A 12,801-nucleotide genomic window follows, 5' to 3' on the forward strand; every position below is an offset into this window, starting at 1 on the left:
AGGGCGGGCGCACGCCTCATGCGTGCCCCCTACCTGTTTTGAAGGCAGCCGTTTTAAAACGTGCTTTTGCCTACGAGTGCCGCCCTGCTGCCGTTTATATGCGGTGGCTGGGCGGCAAGTGGTTAAAAAAAAAAAAAAGCTAGTTTCCATGGAGCCATGCAAGCAATAAAGCTTTAAAAAGACATCCCCTAAACTGTTCAATGAGCCAGAATGAATGGACTGTTGCTGTGTGACTGGCTGTCTCTGCACCCTTTGGGGGTAGCGCTACAGTGCATAGCATGTAAGTGTAAGTTATGTGTGTGCTATGTGTGCCGGATTTATTTTGTTTAATAATTTATGTTATATGTTTTTTCATAAATTTTTTTTGTAAGTATGTAGAAAAGATAATAGAAGGAGCGCTAAATGCAGTATATGATATTAAAATGATATATATTCAAATGAATTAAAAGCAGCTAGCACTCCGGTTATAGGTAACAGTCCCAGAGTCACAATTTCTAAAATATTAGTGCAGCGCTGCACTAATATTTTTGAAATTTTTTTTGTAAGGGCTCATTCACATTTAATGCACATAAAACACACTCTGCAGTGCATTGTGTTTTTGCGTGTTTTCGCCGATTTTTATGCCTGTTTATGCACATTTTCCTGTGTTTTTATGCAAGTTTATCTACATATAATCTTTTTAAAAGGCATGTTTCTTCTAACCTATTGTTGTGGGTGAGAGGTGCATTGCAGTGTGTTCTGGCACATTTACATGCGTTTCTGTGCATTGCAGTATGAAACTATTCAAATATGTGGCATAAAATTGCACAGCTCTGAAAAGCAGAGGAACACAGAATTCTGGTGTGAACATGACACATAGAAAACTATTGTTTTTCTATGTGTCATTGCACTTACCTGCATTTTTCTGCATGGAATGCAACCTGTCACAGGCTGAAATGCCGTTTTTGTATACATGTTCCTTATATGGAGAAGTCAGGGGTCTAAATGTATGTAATTATATAAAAACAAAGCAGATTTTGTGTGATTTAAACCCCCTTTGATAGTTTTTGACAAACAATAATTATTTCTCTAATATTGTAGGCTAACCCCCCAGCTGATGCAATAACTGACCACCAAGAGACCAACATGTTCAATATGTCTGCACCTCCTAATGCCCCGGCCAGCCTGTAAGTGACAATCTGTTCATAGCATCCAGTCTGAAGCGGTATTATGTGATGAGGGGGTAATACTCTTAGATTATTTGCTTATATCTGAACGGACTGAGATCTAGTCTTTGGTCAGACTGAATCCAACTTTAAAATCGTGCAACTACACTTGAATTTACACGATTTCAATGTCAGATGTCAGTCCGACTTCAGGTGCAACTTGTTAGACATCTTTGCGACTTAATGCGCAGATGTCTATGCAAGTCGCACCTGAGCTTGCAAAAAGTAGTATATGAATAATTTTCAATACTGGTGTGACTTTGACGGAGTCGGAATCGCACTGATATGACCGCTACCATTGTGGACAATAGGGTACGACTTGTCATGAGATTTGAAACTATCAAATCGCATGACAAGTTGCAACAGTGTGACCGAGGAAACACATATTAAGGAATATTGACAAATTAACTTAAACCAAGAAAGTGGTTCACATCTTTGGGGGTATTAAAGTGAACCTGTGCTTTGTCCAGGCCCTGGATAGTCTTGGGAGGAATAACTAATTCTGTCAAGATTTTATTACTATCTATGACCCTCTTGGGGCAATTCCCACTTACTTCCTGTCCCTGTGAGAGCCTGTGACTGCAGGAAAAGAAATGAGAGGAATGGTTGTCACCACGACAGGAAGACACAGACAGTATTTATAAACTGACATAAATTGTTACCCTTCCACATTTTACTATAAAAAAAGTGTTTTGCTGCAGTCTCTGTTCCCACTAGAGAGATTTATTTTCACTTCCTGTCCTGAAAGGAAGTGATGAGAAATCTACTCAATCGACCCACAGACCATAGTAAATACCTCTGCAGGGCAAGCAAACTTCTGAGGCTTAATGACCATACTCTGCTCTGTCCTTGCTGCCTATACAAAGCAGAACTACACTGCATCTGAGCACCACAAACCAAAAATGACTTTGAAAAATACCACCCTAGAATTTCTGGCCGTGGCCATCTTGAGTAAGGACAAATGATTCATGTAGCATTTATTTCCTGGAATCCATCTGCCTTTAGCTCAGGCACGTAGGCAGGAGGGTGTGCTTAGCTGATAAACCCCCTCCAAAGACTACTGGACTCCTGGGATATATAACATCATTTGCCTAGGCTTGGAGACCAGGAAGTAACTGAAGAAATGTAACAAAATGTTTAAAACAAGCAAATATGATTTACATTCCTACCTATTTACTAATGCTAGCAGCATCCGGATTACAAATAGTCAATGTTAATTGAGAGTGTGAAGTTCCGTTTTAAGATTATTCTCATGTATGTAATAATGACTAGAGAAGAAACCATATAGACATGTAAAACCCAGTCAGTGTGGATGGTTCACATTTATGCTGGCTATTCTCAGATATAAAATCCATGCAGTACCAAGACAAGGTCCTTTAACACTCAAGGCAAAGGTGCCAAAGTGCCCCCTCCTCACCCTTCCAATTTGACCAGTCATTGACACAGATTAGGCAATGATGTAATGTCTATGGAGCAACTGCAGATACCACTGGATGAGCTTGAGTGCTAAGGCTCACTGGAGGAAATAATGATTGAATGAGTTGGAAAACCTTATCCCATCACTCTTTTCTTCCTCATAGGTTGAAGCCATTGGCGTTTGTAACTTGCTTCCAGGGCCAAGCTTAGGTGTAGCAGAAAAGGCGGTTGCGTTAGGCACATCAGTAATAGAGGGGTGCAAAAATGGCAAGACCTGCAACTTATGCTGCTGAAGTAGTACACAGCTCATGAAGAGGATAAGAGCACACTTTGGCCTTTTTGCCTAAGGTGCTTGAAGACCTTGACTGGCACTGTATGCCCCCATAGTCCTAAACATGCTTAGGTAAGTGAACAGCAAGATGTCTGAAGCTGGTGCGTGTGTATGCCCTCTGATGCCTTAAAGTTGAAGTCCGGGCTAGCACTAAGCTTAAAAGAGAAGTATAGTCAAAGCTCTTTTGGCTGTACTTCTCCTATGAATCACAGGAGTGCCGTTCGTTCGGCACTCCTGTGAATATCTTGCAGGGAGCTTCCCACAGTTAGGCCACAGAGGGTGCTGGCTTCCCTTATTCTCAGTCACTCAGAACAGGTTCCTCAACATGTAGTGACTCAGAGGCCTAGGGTTACAAGAGGTCAGATGAGTCCACTGCCTTTCCTTCACCTGGGCCCGTGGTTAAGTCCTCAGATGAGTCAGTACAGTCTGTGCTACTGAATAAAATAGATGGGCCCCCCATGCTCTTAACATCAATGGAGTCAGGCTCTAGGTCTTGGGAAGCTGGAGACTCAAGTATGAGGGGCGGCGGGAACCAATCAGTTGGAGCTTCATGCACCGGGGGATGATATGTGTTGTCAAACGCCTCCTGGGGCAGTCACCACTCAGCACACAAAGTCTCAGCATGTTCTGATGCAGTCTCTTTTTGGGTCGGGGCCCTCAGAGACCAGGTAATAGAGTGGGGAAGGTGGGAAAAGCTGCCCCACCACCCTGTGATTGGGTGTGCTCCAACCCACTTGGGCTCCAGCTTTCTTCCTCTCGTGTGCTTGGTGTTCTTAACCAACCAACACATGTCCCCCAGTTGTAGTGGTAGCTCGCTCAGAACAGGGTCAGAAGACAATTTTTTGTGTTTATCTGCTTGGCCTTTTGCATTCGCTCCCAATGCTCCTGTACCCAAGAACTGGGTGTTCTTGGCGGGAGGTGCTTTGGAGTTCCCAATAGGAGGTCCACAAGCATTTGGCATATCGCCCAAACATCAGGAAGAAGGGTGTGTGCCCAGTGGACTGTGTTGTTATAGGCCCACACCATGGCTCCAACGTGTTGATGCCAGCAATCCCGGTATCTCAGTTCTAGAGTCTGTAGCATGCCCAGCAGGGTGCGGTTAAACCGCTCACTGGCCCCATTTCCTTGAGGGTGGTAGGGGGTGGTGTGGGACCTCCAAATACCACTGAGGTGGCACAGTTCCATCATGATCATGGATTCGAAGTTTGAAACTTGATCCAAAAGTATCCGCTACAGGCAACCATAGGGTTAAATGATGTGTGGCAGAAGAGCTTGGCCGTGCTGACAGCTGTATGGGCTTTTGTAGGCACCACCACTGCAAATTTAGTGATGCGGTTAATGAAGACCAGTGCATACTGATACCAGAAAGGTGCACTGGAAATTGTCAGAAAGTCCATGGTCACCAACTCAAAAGGCTCAGAGGTGGTGATAATCATAGGTGTTACCTTCTCAGGGGATGCTTTGTGGATGGTACAGCTTTTGCACTCCTGGCATGCTTTGAGTACCCAGTGTGGCAAATGGAGACAAAAGAAGTACCTCTGAACGAGTGACTCAGTTCGATCTGCCCCCAAATGGCCACCCATGGTGTAGAGTACTTGACAGATTTCCAAGACTGAGGGACCACAACTTGAGGGATACCCTGTTGTTCAGAAGGGATGCAGGCTTGATGGTAGAGTATATTGTCTCATAACTCCAGCCAATCCCATTATCTCACGATTGCCCTATTAACAGAGGACAACTTTTGGCACTCCCGAGAGGTAGGCTTGTACTTCTGTGAGTGGTTGTGCTGCACTTGTTTGAAATCTGGGTCCTTTAGTTGGATCAGTGCTCATTCCTCCTGCTCATAGAGCTCTGCTGTCTTGATCTGTGGGCCATGATCTCGTTCCTAAATGGTATACGAGGCAGGACAGGAGCGACCTCTGTCTTCCAGGTTAGAGTCCACATCCTCTCCTGGGCGCTCCACTGGAAAACGGGACAGGGCAAGCAGGACTGAGCTCCCTTGGCTTGTAAAGTATCTTGAGTTTAAACCTTTCCAAGCAGGCTGCCCATTTCTGCTCCAATGCCCCTAATTTTGCAGTTTCCAGGTAGGTCAGCAGGTTGTTGTCAGTAAAGACCCCAATGTCGGCCCCCATGATCAGGGAGTAGGCTCCTGCTGGCATATGCAATCAGCCTCTCTTGGCCATCCTGCAACTGGACCAGGACAGCACCTGGTCCCTGGAGTCTTCCGTGCATGTACACCTGGAAGGGCTGGGTGTAGTCTGAGTCGGCCAGTAATGGGGCAGAAGTCAGTTTCTGCTAAAGTGTCTGTAATATTAATTTTTTAATATCCAAACTTTAATTCGGTCTTTAGTAGTTTTTGAAATATATGCTGGCAGAATATATCCCCTATTAATTGGATGTGAATGTGAGGTTTTGTATTTCAGTGGTCAGATGTGAATTATTTGTGTTTGAGTTAAGGGTAATCAGTAGAGGTTTAAAGTCATGTTTTCTTTTAAAATACTCATGTAATGTATACCATATTGTGAATTCTTTTAATGAGTCTGAGAGTTTAAATTGTAGTCATAAATCATGGATTTTGACAGTTGTATGTAATATAAGAACTTCAGAAACCTTTCTCATAGTCTGTATGTCAATCATGATAATGACTTGGTGGTTTGAATGGGAACATCTGTTTCTATTCAAACTAGGAGTGATTATGGGAGTGGTTTAGAAGCCCGCGAATTTGAAACAAAGCTTAATGGGAGGATCTAATTTCTCATGCATTTTAAGTATGCAGCTTTTCAAACAACGAGGCAGAAGTCTCTCAGATAGACTACACTTCACTTCATTCACTCACACACACAGAGACATTCTTTTCACACACTCTTACTCAAAGCACATGCTTGGACAAAGAACAAAAGAAATTGAATCTCACATGGTCATTTCTTAAACTAGGCCAAGAAAACTTCTATCTAAGCTATGCAAAGGAACTACATTATTTCCTAATATCCAAGGCAATTTATTCTTTATTTTTATTTCATTTTAAGCTACATATGTCTGAATTTACTGTTTTTTATTGACTTTGTATTTTTGGTGTGTGATCAAATAAAGTCACACTGCTCATACTGACCTGGTTTTCATAAGGATTTCTTCCCACAACCATCTACAAGAACCTAGAAATATTAATAGAGTTTTTTCATAACTCTGGAAATCTAACATTATTGGCGAGTGCCAGCCATTCGATTTTTCCACGTTTTTTCAATTTCTCCTCGCTTCTTCAGAGGGGATTGAGATGAACTATTTCTATTGATTAAGCTTCGGAAAGATTGCAGAACCTGGAACGGAAAACGTTGGTTGTGGAGATCTGAGGATTCAAGTGGTGACCAGAAAAGTCTCTAAGTCAGGACAAAAGAGGAAATTTACTACATTCGGTGAGTAGAAAAATGGAATTTATTGATTCATTAGCTAATGAAAGTAAATTGGAATTTCAAGGTTTAGCTAGCCATGCTTCTGATACTGGTTTATGGAAAGCTATGTATGATCAATGTATGCAGGCTAATGTTGATATTGATAGCTCTAGATTTACGTTTAATAAGATGAAAAGAAAATTGTGTAACATTGTGAAGCTAGTTAGAGTTTTCAATTCTATGGTGTTTGAATTGCCAGAGAAAAATGTGGTTTGTGTTGTTAAGACAGATAGCAAAAATGTCTTACAGAGTACAGACATGCAGGATACTGTTGAATCCAATTGTGCAAACTGTGAAACTTTTTGTACCTATATTGAACATCTTGAGCAAGATATTGAATCTCAAAATGTTGCAATATTAAAAAATAAGCAAATAGCTGTGGTGTCGAAGAAAAAACAATCAGAAACGGCCCAAGCCTCATTTATCCCGGACTCACCCAGGGGTGATGAGGAAGGCAGTGAGACTACTGTTCAGAGACAGAAATTACTTGCTAGAGCATCTAAGTTGAAGTTACAGATTCAGGATCAGTTAATGAAAATATTGAAGGATATACCAGCATATAACATGAGAGAAAATTCTTTCCATAATTCCGATGTTTTTGAGAATTTTTGTGATAGGTTTCAATTAACTGATGAGCAAAGAAATCGCATTTTTGGGTTGTGGATCCCCAGTTTTATGGCTCGTAGGTTAGTCAAGACTCCTTTCATGAATGAGGATGATATAGAAATTCATAGCAATGCTACTGATAGACTACGACAGTTATTACTGTTCACAACAGGAGAGGAGACACCTAGTTTGGAAATTTTAGACTCCTTAAGAGCTACTATTAATGATGACCCTTATGATTTTAGGATTAGATTTTCTAAGGCATACAGGATGATTTTTAATTTACAAGATGAGACCCCTGCTATGGTCAAGGATTTTGTAAAAAAATTTAAGTACCTTGATCCAGCATCTTTATTGATTGCTAATGAAAAGGATAATTTGGATGACGCTGCCTATATTATTGACAAAATTAGGAGACAATTAAAGCTAAATAATGTAAGACCAAGAATTGCTTTAATTGAGAATAATTATCCTAAGACTGACAGTCAGGATAAATTCAAGACAGGAAATGCTGCCCCCCGCAGGAATGACAGAGTAAGACAAGGGAATCAAAGACCACTCACTTGTTACTATTGTGCAAAACCAGGGCATTTGAAATGGCAGTGTAGGAAGTTTTTGAAAGACATTCAGATGAGAAATTTGGGTAAAGAAAATGGACTTATTTCTCCTGAACCGTCAGCTCCAATTCGTTCACAGGAAGTTAAGTCATCTTCACCCTACGCTCCTCTGATCAGAGAGATTAGTGAAATGTCAATTAGTAATGGAGGAAATGTGAACAACTCACATTCATCCAATACTTCAAGACAGCCATTATTACCTTCACCATGACTAGCAAAAGAAAAGGAAGTTGAACTCCATTGTCTGGAATATGTAGCTCCAATTTTCTTGGACAAGTGTGGCCGCCCTTATGTAAAAGCTAAAATTAATGGACAGAAATCTTCAATTCTTTTGGATAGTGGAGCCCAAATAAGTGTTTTAGGCATGAAAATACCAATTCCATCTAATGCAACAGTATGCACAGTTGTAGGTTTCAATGGAAAAGGTGATGTTCAAGCTAAAAAATGTAAAAATGTGTCTTTTGAAATACCAGGATGTTCGCAAATGGAGATAGACTTTTGGTATTGTCAAGGATCAGAGAACATTATTGGTGCTGATGTTTTGTCTCAAAGAGGGTGGATACTTGATTTAGCCAATGGCATTGTTTGGCAAGGCTCTGCTAATCGTAAGCCTATGGTAATTGACCCAGCAGATTATTGTGAAGTCGGTAGCATCTGTTTGACAGAAGCAATTGATGCTGACTATAAATGGCCAGATACTGGAGATAATTTGGAATTGAAACAATTAGTACAACTACACAAAAAACTGTGGAGTCAAGGTAAAAATGAAGCTGGATTGTTCAAAAATATTGAAGTTAATATTCAAGGCAAAGACCATCCCCCATTAAAACAATACAAGTTGCCGCCAGAATCTGATGAACCTGTATCAGTAATCATACAAGAATTTTTGGAACAGGGTATCATCAGGAAAGCTAATTCAGTTACTAATAATCCTTTGTGGGTAGTGGCAAAGCGTGATGATCCTAGTGCATATAGATTATTGATAGATCTAAGAATGCTAAACAAATACACTCCAAGTTGTACACCCATTGTGGCAGAAACTCCAGACATCATGTCACAAATAAATGCCAATGCGAGAGTGTTCTCTGTACTTGACATTGCAAATGGATTTTTTAGTATTAAATTGGCTGAGAGTTGCCAATACAAGTTTTCATTTGTCCACAGAAATGTGCAATATTGTCTCAAACGACTTCCAAAAGGATATCATTCTGCTAAGTATATATTACATCAGGCATTAGCAAATGTTTTGTCTAAATTTTCTAGACCTGATTGTTTAATACAATATGTGGATAATATCTTGCTTATGATGAATTCTGACACAGAACACAGGACTCTCTTAGCAGAATTGTTTACACTTCTGCAAGATGAAGGTCTCAAGCTGAATACACGCAAAGTTCAGCTCATGAAAAATGAAGTAAAATTTCTTGGAGTTTTGATTGGTCCAGGAAAGAGACAGCCTTTACAGGAAAGAATTGAGTCTATTGCGTCACTTCCTGTACCAACAACGTTCAAAGCACTGAGACAGTTTTTGGGTTTGGTAAATTTCTCTAGAGATTTTATCGAATCATTTGCAGAAAAAGCCAAACCATTGTATGATTTGTTGAAGTACAATGAGGAAAATGTATTTGGTCCCTGGACAGAAATACAGCAAAAAGCTTTTGAGATGTTGAAAAATGATTTGCAAACAGCTCCAGCTTTGGCTACTGTTGATAAGCAAGCACCATTTGCTTTGCAAGTGCATGCTTCAGAAACTGCAATCTCAGCTGTCTTGATTCAGAAACAGGGAGGAGTCTGGAGAAGTCTTGGATACTTCTCACGTCTGCTTACTCCAGTAGAGAAAGGTTTTGATGATTGTGTCAGACAACTTGTGGGAGTACATTATGCAGTAAAAGCAACAGAGCATATTGTAGGATTCAACAAAATTATTCTACAAACTCCACATAGCACTTTGAAGTTTCTTTTTGAGAAAAATGTTCCGGGAGTTTCCAACCAAAGATTTTCTCAATGGTTGTTGGCTCTATCACCTAAGCAAATACAGGTTGAACATAATGCCAAGTATGTTCTACCTCAGTTGATGGAATACAACGGGTTAGAACATGAATGTCTATGTGAAGTCCAAGAAACTTCCTCTCCTCTTTTCCGTAGAGAGGCAGAGAAAATTGATGAACCTGTATTTGTTGATGGTTCTAGATACTGTATGTCAGGTAATTATTACAGTGGATATTCAATTTGGTATCCAGAGCGTAATTATTCCATACAGCACAAATTGCCAGGACATTTTTCAGCTCAAAGGGCAGAACTTGAAGCAGTAAAAACTGTGTTGACATTAGACAAGGAAGAGAACAGAAGTCCATTAGTGATTTACAGTGACAGTTCATATGTTGTACGTTCCCTGACAGATTATTTACCAATTTGGAAACGTAGAGGTTTTGTAGATGCATCTAACAAAGTCCTAGTGCACAAAGAGACACTTGAATCAATTTTTAAGCTAGCAGAGGAAAATCCTATTGCCTATGCAATTGTAAAAATTCCATCTCATAGGAAGGACAATGATGAGATGAGTGTAGGCAATAGAACAGCTGATCTCTTAGCCAAGGAAGCAGCTTTACACGGAGTACCAGTGATGCAGTCTGAACCAGTCTCAGTTAATGTTGTTAGGAAGACAGACACACAGATTCCCTCCTTTGCAGAAGAACAGAAAAGGGATCCATCTCTTTCTGCTTCTCAGGTTGATCCAAAATTTCCCTTTATATGTGAATATGGAATTTTGTATCATGACTTAAACGGGTTTCTGCGTCCTGTTATACCGCAGCATCTACAGGTAGAATTTACAAAGTACAATCACGAAAGCCTAGGTCACATAGGTAAACAAAGATTGCTTGAAATACTCAAGGAAAAATTTTACTGGGACAAAATGGAAGAAACAGTAGACAGTGTAGTGCAATCTTGTCTAATCTGTGCTCAAGTGAATCCTCGACCAAAGGGTCAAAAACCTCCATTACAAAGAACTCCTCCAGCAGATGGACCATGGTCCACATTACAACTAGACTATATAGGACCGTTACCTACAGGTAAACATGGGTACAGGTATGCTTTAGTTGTAGTTGATGTTTTCTCGAAATGGATTGAAATCTTGCCTGTTCGCAAAGATGATGCATTAACAACTGCTAAAATGCTAATTAATCATGTTTTTCCAGTCTGGGGTATACCAACAAACCTCAGTAGTGACAGAGGAACCCACTTCACAGGTAAAATAATGCAGGCAATGTGTAAAATCTTGGGTATACAACAGAGATTTCATGTGCCCTATCATCCACAATCTGCAGGTATTGTGGAAAGAATGAATAGGACTGTCAAATCAAGGATTGCAAAAATGTTATTAGACAGAGGAAATACTTGGGTTGATGCTGTACCATTGGTTCTGATGAGTGTCAGAAGTACAACATCTTCTGCAACACAGTATTCTCCTTTTGAGTTAATGACAGGAAGGAAAATGCGTATTGTTTTTCCCCATGAACCGTTCTTGTCAACGCCGCAAAAAGAGGTAATAGAAAAAACAAAGTGGTTACAGATGTTGCAAGACAATCTGAACACTATTGTACCACATGCAGCTACTCGCATGCAAAAAATGGTTCCTCCACATTCTTCTAAGTTCGAAAAAGGAGGACAAGTAATGGTAAAAACTTTCAGAAAAACTGGACCATGGCAAAGCAACTGGGAAGGTCCATTTGATATTTTGGATGTTCAAGGAGTAATGGTACAAGTGCAAAGACCTCTTAATTCAGTAAAAAATGCGCGCAGACAACAAACAATGTGGGTGCACAGTGACCAATGCAAATTGTTTATACCGAGATAATGATACTGCATTTCTTTTGCAGACATGGATTTCAATAATCCGGAAGAAACAAAGCATCGCAGATTCCAAAGAAAAATAAACATTACAACAAAAGAACATAAGGAAAATCAAAGCAGTAGAAAGAAAAGACTTATTACAGGATTGATTTTTTTCTTAGTGACAATGACAATATTAGTAATCTACAACATAAACTTTTCCAGCAATGCAGAAGTTAACAAGACTGAAGCCCTACATAAGAAAGACACTAAACTTATTAGGAACAAAAGATTTTTTCCTAAAGACAGTAACATTAATACAGCTGAAGACTTGCTAGGATATATGTGCATAGGTTATGGTAGAACTTGTTGTTCGGAATTGTATTTCGTTCATAATAATGATATTGAAGTTAGAGCTAAAATAGAGTCTAAATCAAAATTTGTTAAAATGCAAGGATCTTATAGGATCAATAACGAAACTAGTAACTTTGAATGTAATTTATCCGATATGGGATACTGGTTAATAGTTTTAAAGGGAAATGAACCTACTATTTGGTCAGGAGATATTTCCATAGACATGTTAAATACTGGAAATATAGGAAGTTCTAAAACAGATATTTGGTATCAATTACAAAGTTATTCACACTTTCTTGATCCTGAACATTTGAATATAAATGGTAATGAAAAAGAGGACATAGTGAAAATATGGGATTTCCAAGTGACAAGAGCTTTGGTTCAAACTAAAGTCAAAGTAATTGTTACTGTGGTAGATTTGATAGTCCCAGAGATAAAAATATCTCCTCAATCATTAAGACTTGTAGAAGGAAAGGATAATCTGAATTTGATGTGTAATATACAAATACACCTACCTCAAAATTCATTATTAACTTGGAAAAGGAATGGTGAATTTTTGGGAAGTTTTCTTCATGATAAAACTGATGTTATCCATAAAAGTATTTTTGGTAATTTGAACTGGGATAATGATAACTTTGTGTATCATCAAAACACTATATCAATTAATGATACAGGTATATATGAATAATACAAATCAATTGATGCAGCGCTGGACAAGAGGTATTATAAATATATGAATAAATAGATAAATAAATAAATAATAAAAAATGAACAGTTCATATGGTGGTGTCAAGGTGACTTTAGGTGCTCTTATCTATTCCTATTTCTCCAGGTGACAGGATACTGTGCGATATAGTGCAGAAGGAATGCACACTCACCAGAACGCACAGTTTAATGAGCGTTTGTATATATATATATACTGATCCCTTGAGGTCATCAACTGGTCAAGATGGGGTTTGAAATCCAATGGTCTCCCTCCAATACTACTGAGTATG

The 12,801-nt window shown here is 39.5% G+C and overlaps 1 protein-coding gene and 1 long non-coding RNA gene across 2 annotated transcripts in view; both read left to right on the plus strand.

Moving 5' to 3' along the window:
* Positions 1-12,801, plus strand: part of LOC149473167 (uncharacterized) — a 32,286-nt gene that overhangs the window by 2,741 nt on the left and 16,744 nt on the right. Inside the window, exon 2 of the long non-coding RNA XR_016313785.1 lies at positions 1,081-1,166. This is a non-coding gene — a long non-coding RNA (uncharacterized LOC149473167). The remainder of the gene's footprint in view (positions 1-1,080; positions 1,167-12,801) is intronic.
* Positions 5,761-12,494, plus strand: LOC149473168 (uncharacterized). Its single transcript, XM_089683533.1, has 2 exons — positions 5,761-6,362; positions 11,500-12,494. Exon 2 carries the CDS (start codon positions 11,502-11,504, stop codon positions 12,492-12,494), a length of 993 nt encoding a protein of 330 aa, XP_089539659.1. The 5' UTR covers positions 5,761-6,362; positions 11,500-11,501.

The sequence above is a fragment of the Staurois parvus genome, unplaced genomic scaffold (assembly GCF_062004578.1).
Source record: "Staurois parvus isolate SC_StPar_1 unplaced genomic scaffold, SC_StPar_1.0 ptg000018l, whole genome shotgun sequence".
NCBI lineage: Eukaryota > Metazoa > Chordata > Amphibia > Anura > Ranidae > Staurois > Staurois parvus.